Here is an 18,890-nt window from a genome sequence, read left to right on the forward strand (position 1 = left end):
AATTTTTTTCCAGGTCAATATTTTTTTTTTATGCTAACAATAGTGTGACATATTTCCAGGTAGAGAGAATAAAAATCAATGCATCCATTTTATTTTTTGTATGTTGGCGCCCTCTAGTGTTTGAATCCTGTTCTTGCATTAGTGCTGTTCAGTACTGCTCATTTTTATTTGGTGATAACTTTAAAAAAAAATCCTTCTTTTTTATATTTTATGAGGTTAAATTAATTTAAAAAATGTGTGTTTTCTGTATAACCAGAGAAAAATTAAACATGGCGCACACATAGACAACAATATCATTTTGTCCTTCATGGTGAAATCTTTATTTAATTCCTCTCCACAAACAAAAAGTTCATCTCACAAGTATTTCACACTCAGGAAGCTAAGCAGTGCGGGTTCTGTATAGTTATCATGTATTTCTCACAAATCCTCTAGAAGGAGTTGTTAGCCTGCGATGGCATGCTGCTGTTGTCGTCTTAGTGCTCTGTGATCGTGTGAGAGAGTCTGCAGTTTATATTTCAATGCTCTCAGCGGCGCACACTACTGCTACGCTGACTGCTGTGCATGTAGACGTGTGAGAGAGAGTGTGTGTGTTACTCTGGATACACAGCGAGTAGTAGAATCATGCAGCTTCTGGGAAGGACTGTCTGAATTAGAGTGAGCTTCTTCTTTTTTACAAATTAAACAAATATCTCCTTCCTCTTTAAAGAGAAAGCTGCACCCAACCGCTTCCATGGAAGACTGTGAAACCGTGATTCATGGTATTTATAAGCCCTCTAATCAAACCAAAACCATTGCTGCCACATTGTCACAGAGCACCGCTGACTCTCGCATAGAACAGCAGTTACAGGCTTAGCTGTTAATTTAATCCTTACTCCTTTCAGACAAGAATAATCAAACAGTGCAGCATGCATCATCCGTTTAAAGTCGCCCAATTCATGTGTGAGCACAGCATGTTAAAACATTGGACATTTTTTTAGACAGAGAAATAAAAATCTCCTGTCTCACAGTATGGCTTAGGAAAGTTTTAATAGTTGTTGGACTAATTCTTAGTCCCCCATAAAACAAATCATGCTTGTAGTGGTCTTCCTATTTGCAAAAGGTGATTGAGGAGGGAGGTGAGGTCACTAAAAGAGAACAGCCAGGTGAAAACAGGACTTCTCGTAGATTTCTCATAGAGGGAGAGTAAGGTCTTTCAAAAAGGATAAAACAGAACAAAAACAGACCGATCTAGTCAGCTAACATGCTTTCCTGTCTGCTTTACAGTCTACAGCTCTCCATAGTCTCATGCTATTTCTCTTATACACACCGACACACACACTCTTTTTCATTTTACTCTCTCTAAACCCGCATCTTCCTCAGAGGGTGGAGCTAGAAGGCATCTGGTGGGAGGGCCTGTCTTGGAAGCAAGAGGCAGCCGTGGCCAACTATTCTCAGGTCAATCCGATGACATATCAGCTCATGGATTTGTGACTAAATCTTCAACCAAGTTCAAAACCTGCAGTGAAGGACCTCATACGCCGTCCGTTTCAAAGACTGGAAAAACTGTCCCTTCATCGTCTCCTGTTTCCCCTCCCGGCTTCTCTCGTCCCTCCTGCTCCTCTCCTCCTCGTCTTTCTTCCACCTCTGAGGCACACAGGTAGTCTTGGGACTGGGACTGGGAGTGACCCAGTGACTCCACTGACAAGCTTCGGCTAGACAGGATGCTACTTAGGCTGGACTGTCGGGCGCCTCTGGGTTGGGATTCAATTTCAACACGAACCTCAATATTGGTTCCTTCCCTGTGGTCATGGAGATACACACAGGCATCAGTGTTCAACGTGACTGACGCTCACACGTGTCAATCACAAGATAAAACAATATTAAAATTAAATCAAGTGAATAGAAATATCTCCTCCTGCTGGGAGAAAGCTGCCTTTTGATTGGTTAAAGACCACATGGAAAACCCCTGATACAATATTTACCTCAGAGGAAGCTCTTGTGTGTCCTCAGGCTCGCTGTCAGGCACAATAACCACCTCGCAGTCAGACTGGCTGTCCTGCTGGGTGTATCCATGGCGTTTCGTGGCTTCTTCCACTCCAACATATCTATCGAGCTCTGGCGGGGTGGTGCTCGTACTCGGGAGAACTCCCACTTCCTGGACGCTGACTCTTACTTCCTGGACGCTGGTGTTGCTGAGCGTTGGGTTGTTTGGACCCGTCCAGTGATCACTGACTACATGAGAGAATAGAAGATCTATAAGAGAAGTTGAAACTTCATCAGATCAGGCTGACATTTAGAGTAAAAAAAATAAAAATCACAATCATGAGATGATTCTTGATCTATGATACAAGTGTTTGTTACTCACAGCTGGCTAAGTCTTCCAGTTGTATTTTATGTGTTTCAGGGGGTTCGCTCTGTGGTCGACACCACCCATTCCTACAGAGTGACATGGGGACGACCCCGTACACATAAGTCAGCATTAGTGGCACACCCACACCTGAAAGAAAACAGAAGAATGGGAGAAGATTTTTATTAAAAACAAGGTGAAAGTGGTGCAGCTGTCAGTAGTATAGGTAAGGCTGAGAGAACACTAAATTTAAATGATATCAATACCTCAAACAAACACAAGGGGGAGCCCCTCATGCTACTGGAGACATTCATATTTCTATTTTTTGTCACTTTTTTATGTTTCTTAAAAGATTGTGCGCAGATATTGTGTTGTATAAAATACTGTTATGTTATATGACCTATTTCTATAAACACTGATTATTCTCATGAGCTAAAGAAAGAGTTTGACTCTCAGTGATGGATTGTCTTATCCTAACATTGATTTAGAATAAAACAAGTAGTGAAGGTTACAACACTAAACTTTGAAAGTCAGATTTTACTCTGCATGTAAATTTCTCCCCACTCTCCTTCATAACCTTCACAAAAGTACTTTAAACAAGCTGATGATGATCAGCCGTCTGCCTACGCCTGTGTGATTATGTAACCTGCGACAGAGATAGGAATTTGGGAACACAAAGCAGCGTGTTAACCAAAAGGGACATCATTAACACAGCGGGAATACTGGGACTCTATTGAATCAGCAGCAGGGTGAAGCCAGGGCAAGAGGGTGAGCCTGCCAGCCAAAGAGGAGTGAACGCACGAAGAGGGGGAGCTGTGACTGTAATATGAGAAACAAAGTAATCATAGAGCAAAAAGCAGAAGAGGTATGGTGAAGCCAAAGGGACAGACAGGGAGATAGAATGTGAAGCAGAGTGCAGTGTGTGTGTGTGTGCCAAGCAGGGACACATCAGTGTGTGTGGTACAGGGAGGGTTGTGACACTGCAGAGGAAAGCTGAGAAGCTGCCTGAATGTTACCTACAGTAGGGATGAGTCATCAAAAAGCTACTTCATACTGGTGTGTGTGTGATTAAAAGTAACATTATAAAGACCTCACATGTGCTTTCTAGCAATATCTATTCTGCAAATGTTCAATGATTTGGGTATGATTTAATGTAGTAATGTTGTAATACTGTCAAAAGATGTGTTTTTCATTGTTAAAATGTAATTATAAACATATAATGGGGTTTTTAACATGCATTTTGATCATTACATAATGATCTTATTTTACTGATCTAAACACAATGCAAACATTGCAATACAAAGTAATATTGTAATACTAATAGTTCATTTATGTGTGAACCATGATCGATCTGCTTCATTGCAAGAGATTTGTGTGTACACCTTTTTATTGCTGTTTCCAATTTGTATTGGAATTCATCTTGTATATGGTCAATAAAGCCTCTGATAAAGAGCCCCTACTATATGTATTGTATAAAACTGTTTCATTTATATTAAACTGGTCCTAGTGCCATGTATAAACATGTGCATCCCATACTGAGCTATTCAAACAATCCACAGGTTTTATTTTAAACATGAACACAGCACAGTGAGTAGGGTGGCCTTCTAAGAGTTGTATGTGTCAATAACCGTCAATAACCACCCCAGCATGAGCTTATTGGTTGGGTGCAATTACAATACTTCTGGTTCCTGCTATGGAAGTTCCTTCTTGTACTTGAGGACAGTTCCTGCAGTGGAAAAGGCGTGCTAGCTCATGGCTTGCAATATTGTCTGTTGTTCATGTTATTAACAAAATACCAAAACATTCCTTTAGTTTAGGGTCTAAATCTGTGTGAGCAGCGTGTGAAAAGAGTTTTTCTGTCTCATCCTTCAGTGTTTCCTTATTATCATGGAAGGGATTATAGCAGACTCCCAGTGTGCTGCTCAGACCCACATGATTCATATTAAACCTTTAATCATTTTTCAAAAATGACTTCTTGAACCTTCTGCTTTAGAAACATTTGATGAATCTTATTATTGTACATGAAAGAGATATGTGAAATTAGCACACTTCACCTGCTCCGTGAGATCTGCCTTAAACTGCAGTGTTTTGTTCTTATTAAACATTTACATCTTTAAAAAAATGATCTCTTTTTCCCAGTTTGGTGTGCAGGCAGACAACCTGTAACTGTGCAGCTCTTACCCACAGTGACAGCTGCTATAACCGGCGACACAAACACTGACATCATCACCCCACTTGCCACAGTCAAGTAGTGCTTACTTCCTGAGATATTGTTTTTCTTACAACGACCATGGACCTGAAAAGCAAAGATTAAAACATACATTACATCATTTAATCCATTCATGTGTACTAATACATGCAAGAGAAGAGAGGGAAGCAGAACCTGTACAAACTATCACACTGCTAACATTTTAGCTGAAGATAGCTTCCGACAGATGTGTCTTTAGTTTTTAATACACACATTATTCATTTACATCCAGCAAATTCAACAAAGATATCTTTGGATAATCAATGAAGGTCAAGCTGCTTCTCTTTTCTATGCTTAATTAATGTCATATGTGTTGTCACTTAAGCCTGCTCTCCATGTAAGACCCATAGCGCCATATATAACTAACTGCAGATAGAGATAGGATTTAGCAAATATAAGAATGTATCTGTCCTGTTGGGCTATGTGAGTGTTTTATACCTTTCTGCCCATGTATATGGGTATGCCCACAATGATGACCGGGATGGCGATGCCTGCTATCAGGGAGATGACCACAGGTGCCCCGAGTAACATGCCCACCTGCCACAGGACCTTGCGGGTTTGAGACCATGGCTTCTTCCCCCAGAATGTGCATCCTGAGGGACTGACACGCAAACAGGAGGAGATCAGTTTAATTTTCATGAATGTCCCACCGCTTAAACATCAACAACAAGTGAGCTGTATCTCTGTTGCCATCTGAGCATTTATCATTGTGATTCTGCCTTGTTTCCCTGAAGCAGCTGCCATTGTAGTGCTGTTAGAGGAGCAGTAATTCCAGGATGTTTGCTTTTGTTACAACCCTAGGTACAAAACAAATGTCGCCTTAAGTGTGACTTAATGTGGGGTAATATTTTAACTGCCTGGGAGAGCAATCCAGCTGACGGATGCTGTTTGCCTAATCAAGGAACAATTAACTTGTTGGAGCAGAAGTGACACTATGAAGCGCAAATAGCACCTGAGGGCTGTGCTACTCCTTAAAGTGTGCATTGTGTAACAGCAGTAAATGTCACTTTGGGGTTTCTAAAAGCATGAGTGGAGGGAATTCTGATGAGGTATAATAAGCTGTGCTCAGTTTCTCTGAACTGCTACTTTTGCTGTGAGATGCTAAAAGCGCTGCCCTTCAGCATGACATTCATTGTGATTTGTGATATGAAAGACAGCAGACAAGCAAAAGGGGGGAGGAGAGGAGCAGGTGCAGCGGGGGGGGGGGCGAGGAAAAAACACTCTCCCTCAGCAAGAATAATCCGCCTAACCACCAGCACCTTTTCATATACAGCAACACTAAAATAAACCTCGGTGAGCAGAAAGATTAAACCGTCTTTAGATTTAGCCAATCAACTTCTAGCTGGTCTCTTAGCTCATGTTACATATTCTGCCGCATGGAAACATGGCGGCAGATCTGAGTAACTGATGTCAAGTCAGCAGTGACTCCCATTCCAGGGATGGAAAAATCAATAGAATCCCAGACGAACTGTTTAAACCAGTGCAGCCTTTAAACAATGATATATATGCAGCGTGTGCCCTGCTGACTGGCTCGGTTTTTTATCTCCGACTGAAAAACTGCTGTTCAGACGCAGCAGTGGTACAAAAAGGAAAAGGACTGATACGTTTGTGGCCTCAAGTCAATTCTAGCAAACCGAGCAGATTTAGATTTTAGTCCAGTGGTTGTGCAGCTCATTGTCTCCTAATCATTGCATCTTGGAAGTGATTATGTCATAATTACTGGAGAAATGTCGACAAAGTAATAGAGGTGAAGCCACTTCTTTGTTATTCTGCCCATACGCTGGCAGAAAATCCTGCCTCAACTTTTACATAGCTTAGCTGCTCTGTTAGCTACTGACAGCAACATTAAATTCTCCTTTTAACTAACAATTAAATGAGCACTTGAACACAGATCATGAGATATGTGGGCAGCAGTGGCTCAGTGGTATAGCAGGATTGTCCAATAACCGGAAGGTTGGTGGTTTGATCCCAACTCCTCCCTAGTCACTGTTGTGTGTCCTTGGGCAAGGCACTTTACCTGCATAGCCTCCAGTGTACTCACTGGTGTATGGCACTCTTTGCTGGGCTGCCTTAAGCAATTTCCCCATTGTGGGACTAATAAAGGTTTCTTAATTTAATTTAATGAGCTAGCTAAACCCAGGAGAGGCAGGGTTTATGACCTATACTGCAGCCGGACACCAGGGGGGTGAGCAGGATGGTTTAGTATTATTAGTTAAACTTGTTTACAATTCAATGCAGCTCCTAGTGTATTCACCTACTCTGAGTTTCTGATTAAAATAATGTCACACCACCCCACCTAACTTTGTTAGCTTTGGTGCAGGTGTTTAACATGGGAAATTGTCTGTGTTTATTCCCATTCATGTGAACTGAGTGTGACCCCGATACCTGAGGTAGTGCACGTCGGTGATCTCCTGCATACATAGCCAGCAGAACTGACAGGCACACACAGTGCAGTTCATACGGTTACAGCTGCCATCATTGGTCTTCATGATGTAGGCACCACAGCGAGGACACGCTTTGATTTCCTCTGCATCTGTCAACACAGCGAATATGTAAGAGGTCACACGCCTTCAAAAGTTGAGTTTTCTGGGGGGCATCTTCTTATTTGCTGAGGGCAGTAACCTCATGGTTGCCTGGCAACTGCTAGAGCCAAGAAAAAGCTGGTAGATGCTGGTAGGTGGGATTTGGTACTGGTGGAGGCAAGCTAGCTGTTACACCTCAATATCAGTCTGTGTGCTGCGCTAAGACAACCTACTGCTGGCTGGTATTAAAATTCTTGAATTGTAAAATTATTGATCCTGGCATTGGCACTAAAACTGTGACTTTTCACACTATTCACTCACACTCATCACTACTATCATAGGGGCAGCAGTGGCAGTAGAAGAGCAGGGTTGTCCAATAACCGGAAGGTTGGTGGTTCGATCCCAACTCCTCCCTAGTCATTGTTGCGTTGTTGTCGGCAACTGCATTGCCTCCAGTGTGTACAGTGTGTGGCGCTCTTTGCTGGGCAGCCTTAAGCAATTTCCCTGATGGGATTATTAAAGTATTACAAAAAAAAAATAAGACGATAAGATGACTGGAGGCTGCTGTAATGGTGCCGGTAGCCACACAGGGCCCTACCTGCTCCAGGCTCTTCATTGAAGACGTACAGCGCAGAGGCATCGTTGCCGCCCGAGGTGTGGCGAGCTCGCTGACGCCGGGCCTGGTCACACGTCTGGTTGGGGTGCCAGAGCTGCCGACAATGGTAGCAGAACTCTGTGTTGCATCCCTCACGGCCGCAGCTCAGCTTAGGGCACTCTGCACAGCCGTAAGCGATCACTGCATAGCTGAGGATTGAAGTGACACAACAGATAGGATTATGATAAGTGGAAGACATATAACAATGTATTGCTGATGCAGATCTGAGGATGAAGACTCTTCCATGTGGACCCCGCCTCACTGCTCAGAGATATTAGCATAGATTATTTTGTGATCCCTTATCAAACACAAATTAACATAGGTGAGAGTAATTTGTGCACCAAACATCCAGCTCTGCTGTGAAGATTCGACTTAAAAGCTGGCTTTCCCAGCACAGTTATTTTTAGGAGAGTAGGTAAATCAAACACGCCACACGCTTTTACACACGCATAAGAGGATAATTACACCCCATCCTTGATTCTACATCTGTGTCAGACCCGATTTGAAGTGCCTGTTCTCTGAATCTCAAGTCAAACTCTTTGCACTGAACAACAAAGCTGGCACTCATGCATAAAACACTGTGATTTATCAGCGAATATCTTTATCAAAGAACCCTGCAATAATTGGATTATTTATAACTCGAACACATTTGTCATGCAAAGATGTTTAAACAGCAGCAATGCCACAGGCTGGTGACAACGATCAAATTATTTGCACTTTCTTTTCTTTCCAGCAGATCAAAGTTTCATCAAATCCTTATAAAAAAAACACCTCTCATGTATAATAATGCATACACACTGCAAATCTTAAGTCATCCAAAAATAGTCTTTAAATGCTTGTGTCTGATGTGTTTTTTGGGTAAAATCCATGCGTATTGCAAGGTTAAGGGACTCACACACACATACATATATATATATATATATATACAGTATATTCCAAGGCAACAGGGTGTTCGGCGCTGCAGCAAACTGAAAGGTGGCATAACCTCGCATGTTCTCGACATTAAAACATGGCACACAACTATGTCAAGTACAAAAGCATATTTTGTCACATTTTCCCAGAACTAATATAATCTCCTCTAATCTTCTATCACTAAGACCTTGAGGAATGCCTGTATGTTGTAACATGGGAAAACACACACATCATAACTGACCAGTTTACATAATACAGTAGGTACTTCAAAAGGTTTTCAGCGTGGGAATCTCTATTAAAATAGATACTATAAAAAATTCAAAATTCAAAAAATCAGACCTGAGTTTTAATCAGCATGAGACAGATTAGCAAATTGATTCCTGCTCCTGCTTCACTCATTCATTCATGCACTGACAGCCTCCCGCCGAGCCCTGAACCCTGGTACCACACACAGACACACACATGATGGCTTCCCATCAGAAGCCTGTATCCTGTTACTCATCCATGAACATTATAGGTGACACAGCAACAGATCAGTGTCAGTACATGTTGTAAACACCAGCAGACTTCATCTGGAACAGTTTGTATTGTTTCAGGCTGCTGTCTGTGGGACGAAGGATGTCTCCGTGTGTGATTTATGACAACATCTAAAATCGATTGTGTAATGAAATCACATCATAGCAGAGCTTTAAAAATCATTTTGCAACATAATGTAATGAAGAAATGCTCAAATAATGTTAAAGGGGGATCATGTTTTATGGAGGGACGTCTCTCTCATGGAGATGAATTCTCTGTTAAAAAATAAGCCAGCTACTTGTGTTGCATCCATGAGGCAAAATCCAAACTGAGCTGTTCATCTTTTCAAAGCTGAGTCAATCAGTCTGACAGTGAAAAAAAAAACACTTCAGCCTTGTGTTTACAACACAAAGCTGCTAGTGGGATGACAGTGCTTTGACAAGTGCTGTCATATTGTGGGATTGGACTGGGGACCAAACATTTTTTAAAGGGTAATTATGACACCCTGTATTACAATGCTCCCCTTCTCTCTCTCTCTCTCTCTTTCTCTCACTCTCTCTGGAGAGGCTACTAGTTATATAACCAATTAATACATTGATAATTTTACTGTTGATGGATTATTTCTTGAGAATTTCATTTTTTGCTTAAATCTCAGTGTTTATATGCTTATTTCTCACCTGCAGTCAGGCGCAGGGCACCACCGTGTGTCTGGATCAGCAGCCAGAAAACGCCTCAGCTGGTACTCCTCAAACCTCTCCAGTAGTGCCCGGTCATCCAGAATGGCCCGAACATCTAGCGGCGCCAGTGTTTCGGGGCATTGTGGACAAGCGATGCCCACTCGGCTCTCTGATATCTCAATGCGCAGGTACTGTCGGAGGCAGTCTGAGCACGCCCTGTGGGAGCAGGAGGTGAGCCGTGGGAAGTGGCAGCGTGGCTGACTGAGGAGACACAGTGGGCACTCCTCCAGGTGCTCGTCCAATAGCTGCTCCTGACTGGAGGAGGACAGGGACAGGACGCCCGTGGAGCCGCTGCTGACCCCGCCCGCGCACTCGCACGTGGTAGCGCCGCTCTCTCCCACCTCAGCCGCTGCTGGCTGACCTCCTCCTTCTCCTCTTTCTGCTCCAGAAGCTCCTGATTCTCCAGCCTCTTCTGCTGTGAGGTCCTGAGAGCAATCACAGAGCATGCTGATATCACAAATGACACTCAGGGACACCTGAGGAAAGAAAGGTTTCCACTGCTTGCAGCATTAGCGGATGTGTGCATAGATGGGTCGCATTTGGTGCACTTTATTTGGTTTCTTGGCAACGTCATTTCCAGAAATCATCAATGAATTAAATAAACACTCTAATGGATTTGGGCTATTACAGAATGGGAGGGGGAGAAAGCAAGCCGAAAGTAATACATTCAAAGTTAATGATCTACAGATTCTCTTCTTGTTTTTATCTTCTGACTAAGGGTAAAACTGGAGCACATAAATGTCAGAATCAGATGCTTTAAACCTAAATACTTCACCAAAAACCATATAACATGGTACTACTTCCTGGTTCTCATACTCACCTGCTCTGGATGCCCGCTTGGGGTCAGGGTAATGGCCACTTCCTCTTTGGGCCAGGCTTCCATAGGCCTCTCGGGCCTGGGCTCCGATTTTGGCTTTCGGCTGAAGAAGTTGAGGAAGCTCAGGGGCCCTGTCTGCTGCTTGGGCCTCTTCATGGTCTAAGACTAGGGCAGGAGGAGGAGCAGCAGCTGAAAAGGACAGGCCAACGACCATGAGCAGGTTGCACACCGGGAGTGTGTGTTTAAGTTTGTGAGCGGGTGTGGGTGTGGGTGGGTGAGCGCGGCGAGATCTCACGGCTCACAGTCTCGTAGTTGGACGGCTGCTCGGCTGTACAAGGGAGGAAGAGTGGAAGAGATGGAGAGGGAGACAGTGGGGAGGAGGTAATCCCTGCCTGAGGGGAACATCACTAATTTGGAGGCTTTCCAAGGCCTGGTCATGTGGTATGTCTCTCTTCAGTCCTCCGCTTTCTTCTCTACCTCCACTGCAGTTCACTCAGCGTGAATTAGTCCTGAACTGGTCCACTGTCCATTATCTTTTTTCAGGCCGCAAGTCCTTTACACCTGTACACAAAACAGCAAAAAGATACAAATCACAGAAACAAAATGGAAAACTATTGAGTGCACAAATTATCAACTGTCAGTGTCATAGTTAACGCAAAAATAAGGAAAAGTCTTGTTGATTTTAAAACCATGCATAAGATTTTCCATTTATCTCCATTCATTTTTTCTTTCTTATTTTATTCTATTTTTGAATTTCACCATTTTCAATTTCACTGAATTCATGGATAACAGACACACAAATATTCAAATATAAAATACCAATAGCACAAAAATGCTTAATATTTTAATTGAGCTGACTGGTGATTTAAAGGTAGGGTAGGAGATTTCATTCTGATGCACTTTTTGTTAAATTAGTGTAACTTCTCTTTACAATCCGATAGCAACCAATTAGTTCGGCAGTTTCGTTTTAAAATGAAGAATATTAATCATCTGTGGAAGCTATAAAACGCTAAAAACATTAGCCAATCCTGCGAGGTGCCCCTGTGCGTAGTATTGGCTGGTTGTCACTCTCTTCCTGCTCTGCGCACACCAGAGGTACGTGCATGATGGCCGAAGTCCATCAGACTGGTTGGGAGGCGTGGCTTCGGGGTGAGCTCCGAGAGAAAGAGGCGTGTGTTTACTTTCAAAATCTGGCTGACTCTCACTGAGTTTTCAAAATCTCCTACCTTACCTTTAAGCCAGACCAATCCTTAATACATGCCACTACATTGATCAGTAATTAGTTTGATTGCTGCTAGGCAATCCTCACCCTCTTTCTTCTTCTTCATTTTTATTCTTCTGTACCTTTTTTGGTGCAATGAATCTTCAGCATTTTAGTCTTAAAACGCTCATTAGATGCTGCTCTATCTACCTTCTATTCAGAATTTTCTAATTCCGAATCGTTTCCGCACGCCAGGCTCTCAAAGTTGGAGTGGTTTTTAAGGTCTCCTCTGCTGTTACCATGGTGACAGGCTGACACACACAGAGTCATACAAAGCTCTGAATTGCTCTGATTCTCCAGCAATTCAGAGCAATCCTTCACATCAGCATTCAAAGCAATGCTTCAGCTGCAGCAATCAAACTTGCATTTTCGTCAGGAAATGCCCTTTTCTAGTTTGTAATAAGTTTTTATTTTTGGAAAAAAAAACTCTCTTTCCTATTGGCTACAAATTGGAGCTGTGTTATGACATATTTTCATCATCTTTAGTGACCTATGAATATTTTAGTACTGTAATCCTGCTTCTCATCAATACAACATATTATGTATTAATTCTCTTTCTTGTCTATAAACAAGATGAGACCTGAAATTCACCACAACCCATACCAGGAAGTCATTTTAAAATCTCCAACAGTGTCATAATAAAAGGTTAAATAAAACATGAGCTCTGCCATTACTCTCCAAAGTGTCAGGTTAAAAAGAAGCGGTTTATTAAACATAGGCTCAGACTGAGCAATAAGGTCACAGCCATGAGACACAAAGAGCAGATGGATGAGAGGGTTGTGACTGGGCTGACAGAAAGGGTCGGGGGAGGATGGAGGGTGAGGAGGAGGAGAGCGGTGATAGACAGCACAGACAACTCATTCTGCCTCCATTAGGCAGTAGCGAGCTTTCATAATCAGGCCCAGAGAGCAAAGAGAGCATGAGGTGATTCATGAGGCCCCAGACCAATTAAAATAACCGTCCCTGTGGTGCAACGTCAAATCGGACCATGGAACAAGACGTGAAATGTGATACAATAATCATATATTTCGAGATCTGCAGAGCCGAGCTGTGTAATTCTGTCATTATGGAAACAGTTTTGTTTTTTGGCGTGTGTTTATTCAGTTCGAATGGACAAAGAATTTGGATTTATGTAACACTGCTGCACTTAACCTCACATGAGTATTTATATTTCAGTCCTGTGGATATGCAAGAATGGACATGGATAGCAGGCCTTTCTCAGAGCAGCACATCATTATATATGACAATTTAAGAAAAGACATTCTTGTGCTTTGAGAAGTTGGCATCATAAACTGATGATTAGTGTTGATATTTTAGATGCACGTTCAGATGCTTTTGTCTGTACAAGACAGGACCATCACGGAAATCTTTTAAACATAGATAGATAGATAGATAGATAGATAGATAGATAGATAGATAGATAGATAGATAGATAGATAGATAGATAGATAGATAGATAGAGAGACTGGATCCTATGATGCATTCAAGGGTCATGGGAAGGTTAAAAGTACTGCAGTTCTTTTTCTCTATTTTTTTTCCCAAGGTGAAGATCAGAAATGACTTTTTTTGTTTTAACTGTGTCTTACATCTCATAGGTGAAATCTTTTACAGAGATTCTAAACACAGACTTGAGAACCTGTGTGTACTTAAAGTAAAAAAAACAAAGCTGTGAAGGTGCCCTCACTAAAGTCTGGTATAGCCCAACAGATAATTGTGCATGTGTGTGAATTTCCTCTGCATTCTGATTGGATGACTGTGTGTGTATGGAAGAAATTCCCACACATGGAGTCATCAAAGCAAACACATACAAAGGAGTTCATTTTGCATGCTGTGAACTGCATGGTGTTCTGTATGCATGAATCAAACATACACCAGCATACATGCAGAAAAAGAACTACACGTTTGAATTATAGCTCCGTGGGTTACAGCAATGTTTTACTGCTCTACACTAAAAGACTGCAGGTGATTAGACAACACAACACACTGCTTTAGTTAGCTGTTGCTATGTAGGAAGGACAAATATATTATAGTTGGAAATCATAAAAATGAGGTAATGTTGGTGTTTGATGACAACATTATTCAACCACTGTATATTTCTGCTTAATATCTTCAACATGGTTAATTTGGTATCAAAGCACTAACAGTGAGCCGACACTGGTTCATGTAAGGGTTTCTCTGGAGGTTCAACTCCACTTAGCAACACTACTCAGAATATTTCTGGACCAGTTATAGCCCTCAGAATCACCCCAAGAAAGTCAGGGTATAACAAATAAGTGCACTCGTGTGTGTGTGTGTGTGTGTGTGTGTGTTTGTTTCTGGTTCATGGTTTTCACTTAAATTCCTGCTTGCAATCTGTGTGGAGCATCCTTGACTTGTTCGAGATCATCATCATAATCATCATCTTGAATAAGCCCGTCCATCCATCACAGACTGCAGAGAGACATTGGCACAAATCACCCTCGTTATTATGTGCACATAGAGCAGAATTATGTAGATAAAGAGATGAAGAAGTGGAGGGATGTTGACAGGATGTTTGTTATCTACTGTAATACAAACAAATTGGGCGCTGCTGCTCAGGTCTGCTTGTTGTCAGTGTAAAGTGCTGAAAACATTAGAACAATTACAGTTTAATCTCACTGACCCGCCAAGAGGTCAGTCATCACATGTGGCTTGTTTATATTATGAGTTAAGCCTGGGTTAAAATGGGGACAGAATGAAGGTTATTCTGGCTGCAGAACAAAGTGCCACTGTAGTGAGAATAAACGTTGCCACTGTCATTCACAAACAATGTGACCTCAGTCACACATAAGAATAGCCGAATTGTGGCTTAATCTTTATTCTTCTTTTTGACTTCCCTGTAAACATTTTAGTGATGAGGAGGATGGGAGGATGAAGAGCCCTGGAGCCTTTAATGTCTTCCATGAGAAAGCTCAAGGGAACGTAGTGAGCTACACAAAGGATGGACACAGATGCTGCTCAGAGAGAAAAAGGGCGCATCTTGAGTTTACAGCTTAATGGGTTCCTCTTAAATAATGTGTGTGCTCTTCTATGGCTACCTTTGAATCTTCAATCTGGTATATGAGTAACCAACCACCTATAAATTGTTAGTATACTTATATATTGTGTATGTATATGAAGACCCTGTCCTGAAAATGGTATTGGCATCTGCCCTTAAAAGTAGTTTTGCAGCCTTAGAAGTGAACAGGATCACAGATTCTGATAAATTTGTTTGACATTAAGGCCACCAGACTAAATTGTTTGCCCCAGATATATATTTTCCAAACACTAGAATTGTATTTTTTTTTAGACAGAAAAATCTAAGAAAGTTAACAAACTGAATCTTAAAGGCATAGCTGCTGCAAATATTCATAATAACCTAATAAATATCCGTTTTATGTAGCTGTGCAAATATCTAATATTAGCATAAACAATAATGCACAATATGCAAGAATAACTTGCATATAAATTCTGATATTGACCTCAAACAATTGCATCCCCCATGCTCTGATCAGCCACTTAGAGACAGGAAGTGTATACCCATCCATACTATTAGCGTCACTTCAGTGTATCTATGGTTAAGGTCCGGATCAGAGGCTATAGGGAATTGTCAAAATAATCCTGAGACCAAAGATACACACTTAAAGGTTTGACCCCTGCTCTTTGAGGTTTCATGCTTCACTCAGGCTACTAAAGGACTCTTTGCCAAAGAGAATGAACCATTCAGTAACAACAGCTCTTACAGGAATCCAGCTTACAGAGAATGAAAGGGCAAACACAAAAAATAAATAAATCTTTCCAAGGACTTTCATTCTGTGGAAGGAAACAAACAGCTGAATCAGCCTCTATCCATTTGGAAATTCTAACCCTAAAAACCACATTTAATTACGTTTAATTTTTTTATGTCTGTGCAGCAGCAAATGCTACACACCCTGAGAGACGAGGAGGCAGTCGTTACAATCTAGTCATGTTGAACAGAGTCCAGTGGGAGCTCTTCTATCTGGAGACTGACGTGCAGAAGAAAAATAACACACTTTAAATCTGTGGGAGAATCCCTTCACAGAGTTCCAAGTGGGCGTTCCTACAAAACTAATGTCTTAAAAGCATAATTAATCAGCCTGTGATGATGCTATATAGCGTCACAGCAAGATGCCGCCTGCTCGAGTTTCTCACAACTTCCTGTTTAGGAAGGTGCAAGAAAAAGATCCTGTGAAATGACACTCCGTCCGTGTACTATCAACTCCAAGAGCACGCACAAACAAAAGCATCAGCTGCGCACCTCGGTCTAAGTTCACAGCAGCAAAAGCTCATTTTTTATTTACTTCCAAAAGAAAACTGATCCCTGGGATCCAACAGTATCACCGGACATCATTACATAATGTACAAAGGGACTGGCTGGAGTCTGATTCACACTCAATGACAACAAAGTGCAGCTCACACAAGCAGCTTTACCCAGAGATAATATAATATTATATGAGTTCTAAAGGAGGAGCCTGTCTACCGATAGGTATGCAGAACTCTCACACAGGCAACACGATGGCAGCACATATACAAATGTGACTTTTAATGAAATTCTGTGTGCAGTAATTGTGCATTTTATATGTTTTATTTTAGTGCTGTTACGCCTGCATAAACTGTTATTTTAAAGTACTTGTAACATATTTGCGACATTGACTGATGTTACCCGACACATCACTCAATTATGGAACAATGAAGAAACAAAAGTCCAAGAAATGAGGCAGCTTGAAGTGAAGATCATGTCATTGTCATAACATTAAAACTCATTTTACAAAAAAACCATGCCCTGCTGCTGCAGTAGTGTGTCAGGGAAACTAAAGAGATGTGAAATGACAGGAAAAACGCTGCAGAATGCTGAGTAATAACATGTGAAATCACTTAAGAAGACTCAGGAGACTCTAAATGAAAACAATACTTTTATGGCTCCAGGCTTCAACAGCTGAGACCAGAGGCATCATCATGTTTTCAGGATTTCCATCCCATCCTGGTCAACATAAGATCTTAAAAACTCAAATCTGGGACAGACATAGCTTACAATGATCATAGATCAGACTCACTATGACCTCAGTCCTATTCTGCATAACACAATCTATAACTAAAAGTACCTCCAGAGTTTTTTTTTTAGTTCCTTTAGGGCAACATAACTACATGGTTTGGATATTGGAAAAGATCGGTTTGGGTTAAAACCGTCCCTTTAAACAACATTAACCTCAGACAGCACTATCAAGGTTGCCAAGGTTACGACTCCCAAGTGAGCAGCCATTAAAGATATCAACACAAGTGCTAAAGGACCTGCTGTTCCTTATTTATGGGGCTCATTTCACAAATAATTGAATATGAGAGTTTATGACATGATGAAATGACAATGACAGATAGGATTATTACACAATCCGGCTTTCCTGAAGCTGTTCAGCATCCTTTGAAATGGCAAACAGATAAGAAACATATTTTATTCTACATTTTGCCCTTACATTTTTAATAAAAAAAGCTTTATCTCCTCACTTTTGAGGGCGATTTTTGGTTGCATGATATGACACCTGTTAACCAAGCTGTTGCTATGCAATCACTGGATTAAAAAAAAAAAAAAAAAAATCTCAGGGAAACCTGATGATGCACCCTATTAAATATCCCTCCACTGGACAGATGCCCACATCAGCAATGCGGGTTTCAGAGGCATGAGAGTGACCTCAGCCTACCCACACACACACACACACACACACACACACTCCTGCCTGTGCTCAGCGGCATCCCTGACAGGAATAATGCGTTTCTGTTCCATGTGGTGCAGAGTATATATATATATATATATATATATATATATATATATATATATAGTATATAGTAGTGTCACATCAGTGGTGCGTGTCTTCATTCATTGCAACACATCCCAGCTGATCTGACTCTTCAAATAATATAAATATTGTCCAGGCCTGTGGGCGTACAGTAGGAAATTACAATAGCAGATAATTAAAATGCACACTCGTATAAGTTATTTACATATTTTTTTAACATTTGAATCCTTAAATTAGGGGTTTGTACAGTGCATCAGTGTGCTATTGCAGGGAGTGGCATGTTTAATAGGAGACGTGTTCGCATTCACCTCCACCTCCATGTATCCAACCCACACACACACGCACACACACACACACACACACGGACACGAGCAAAAACAACAACACAACCGTCAGACGCTGACTCTGCCCGGGCACACGGCAGATAATGCAACACACAATATTTTCTATTACGTAAACGGTATCTTACCTCTCTGCGCGGCGCCTTCTCTTTGCAGCGTACACTCGGAAACCGGCTCCTCCCCTTGAGGACCAAACAGTAGCAGAGAAATCTTCACCCCCTCTCCTCCTCCTCCTCCTCTTCCTCCTCCTCACTGCTGCACAGACAACATAAGCTTTTGCGGAGGATGAAAGTGGGTGGGAACGGTGGTGGAGGAGCGAGCAGGGGAAGAGAGAGGGAGGGATCCGCCGCGGTGAGGAGGAGAGGAGATCCTCCTCCGAGCAGCGGCAGCAGCTGTAGCAGTAGCGGCACACTGCGGTCCAGCCATAGACCGTATATGAAAGATCGACGTAATCATCGTGACGTCACCCATTAGTTCGTGAACTCCCGTTTTGAAGATTTCTTTACTTCCTGGTCGCCATGTTGACATTTTGGAGCCAGGAAGGACCATATTTGGAACAAAGGGGCGGGGCTAGGGGGCGGCTCCTACACCGACCGGTCTTTAAGCTAACCTGTAGCTAAAAAGTTAGCTTCCTAAATGCTAGGTGTGCTTCAGCTAGCATTAGCAGCAAATTTAATAGGGTAAACGTCTATATTTGGTTGATACAACATATAAAAAAGTGACCAGATGATGTTTAATTTACCGTGAC

General features: G+C 41.9%; 1 protein-coding gene across 2 annotated transcripts; it reads right to left on the reverse strand.

Moving 5' to 3' along the window:
• Positions 1-392: 392 nt before the first annotated feature.
• LOC114428762 (E3 ubiquitin-protein ligase RNF19A) lies at positions 393-18,428 on the reverse strand. Of its 2 annotated transcripts, none has more exons than XM_028397441.1 (11): positions 18,271-18,428; positions 11,036-11,294; positions 10,737-10,922; positions 9,857-10,341; positions 7,695-7,900; positions 6,960-7,107; positions 5,013-5,175; positions 4,508-4,622; positions 2,345-2,476; positions 1,962-2,211; positions 393-1,778 (listed from the first exon to the last, which is right to left on the reverse strand). In XM_028397441.1, exons 3-11 carry the CDS (start codon positions 10,887-10,889, stop codon positions 1,511-1,513), a joined length of 1,920 nt encoding a protein of 639 aa, XP_028253242.1. In that variant the 5' UTR covers positions 10,890-10,922; positions 11,036-11,294; positions 18,271-18,428; the 3' UTR covers positions 393-1,510. The 2 variants fall into 2 exon arrangements, with proteins under 2 accessions (XP_028253242.1, XP_028253241.1); XM_028397440.1 differs by having other exon boundaries at positions 1,962-2,232.
• Between the last annotated feature and the right edge of the window lie 462 nt (positions 18,429-18,890).

This window comes from Parambassis ranga, chromosome 24, assembly GCF_900634625.1.
Source record: "Parambassis ranga chromosome 24, fParRan2.1, whole genome shotgun sequence".
NCBI lineage: Eukaryota > Metazoa > Chordata > Actinopteri > Ambassidae > Parambassis > Parambassis ranga.